Source organism: Trypanosoma cruzi, genomic scaffold (assembly GCF_000209065.1).
Source record: "Trypanosoma cruzi strain CL Brener 1047053513433 genomic scaffold, whole genome shotgun sequence".
Classification (NCBI taxonomy): Eukaryota; Euglenozoa; class Kinetoplastea; order Trypanosomatida; family Trypanosomatidae; genus Trypanosoma; species Trypanosoma cruzi.
Window position 1 is genome coordinate 259 of NW_001849131.1, and position 888 is coordinate 1,146.

At 55.5% G+C, this 888-nt stretch overlaps 1 protein-coding gene across 1 annotated transcript, besides 2 other annotated features; it reads right to left on the bottom strand.

The window, feature by feature from the left end:
- Positions 1–888: part of a sequence feature (areas not merged during assembly with more than two copies in the genome that could not be assigned to a particular haplotype) that runs on past the window's edge.
- Tc00.1047053429251.10 (mucin-associated surface protein (MASP), putative) lies at positions 536–888 on the bottom strand (the record flags this gene model as incomplete). Its single annotated transcript, XM_797085.1, has 1 exon — positions 536–888. A coding segment is annotated over one exon (353 nt), but the record flags the coding sequence as incomplete, so codon positions are not given.
- Positions 764–829: a microsatellite.

Here is an 888-nt window from a genome sequence, read left to right on the forward strand (position 1 = left end):
TGTGCTTGTGTGTTTGGCAGCGCCTATACTTGCGGAGCAGCTGTGCGCCACAAGAGAGTCTGAAGAAAGCAACGGCAGAGAGAGGCAGATAGGACACACGCAAATTACTCATATCATCGCACACACACACACGCAGCCGCGGAATGGGTGCACTCAACCACAAAATCAAAAAGGAAAACAAAAAAAAAAGCCGAAGCGTGGGACGACCAGCGCACACACACTCTCATTACTCCCGTAAAGCAAAACACACACACAGAGGGAGAGAGAGGTCGCCCACTCAATGCAATAAAAACAAAACAGAAACAGTTACGGTGCTCCGCCCATGCAGCCAGGCAGGACGGCAGCGGTGCGTGTCGTGCAAAAGAGAGCACCAACGGGCCTGCATGGGTGTGCATGCATATATACAATGGGCACATTATTGTGTGTGCCTCGTGGGGTGAGGTGAGGGCGAGAGTCCATGCAAGGGGACACACACACACACAGAGAGAAGGAAGAGTGTGTGTGCGGGCGGTGCGTGGCTCTCTCACACTCACTCTCACGCGGCCACCACCGCAGCCGCAGCCGCACACGCAACAACAAGAAGAAGCAAAAGAGGGGAGGTGGTGTGGGAGACCGCGGTGCTGCTGTCACTGTCGCCGGGTGTCGCCGTACGATTTTTTTGAGCTGTAGTTGTTGCTGCTAGGTTTTCTCCTGGTGTTGAATCTGCCGGTGGTGGTAATCTTTCTGTAGTTGGTTTTTCTGCCGGCGCTCCCGTTACTGTCGCTGTTGGTGGTACTGGTGGTGCTGGCAGTTGTGGTTGAGGTGGTGTTGGTGCGTTGCTGGCGGTAGTCGATACGCCGGAAGAGCCTTTCGTCCCCACGGCACTCTGCCCTGCGGCGCTGTGAGCTG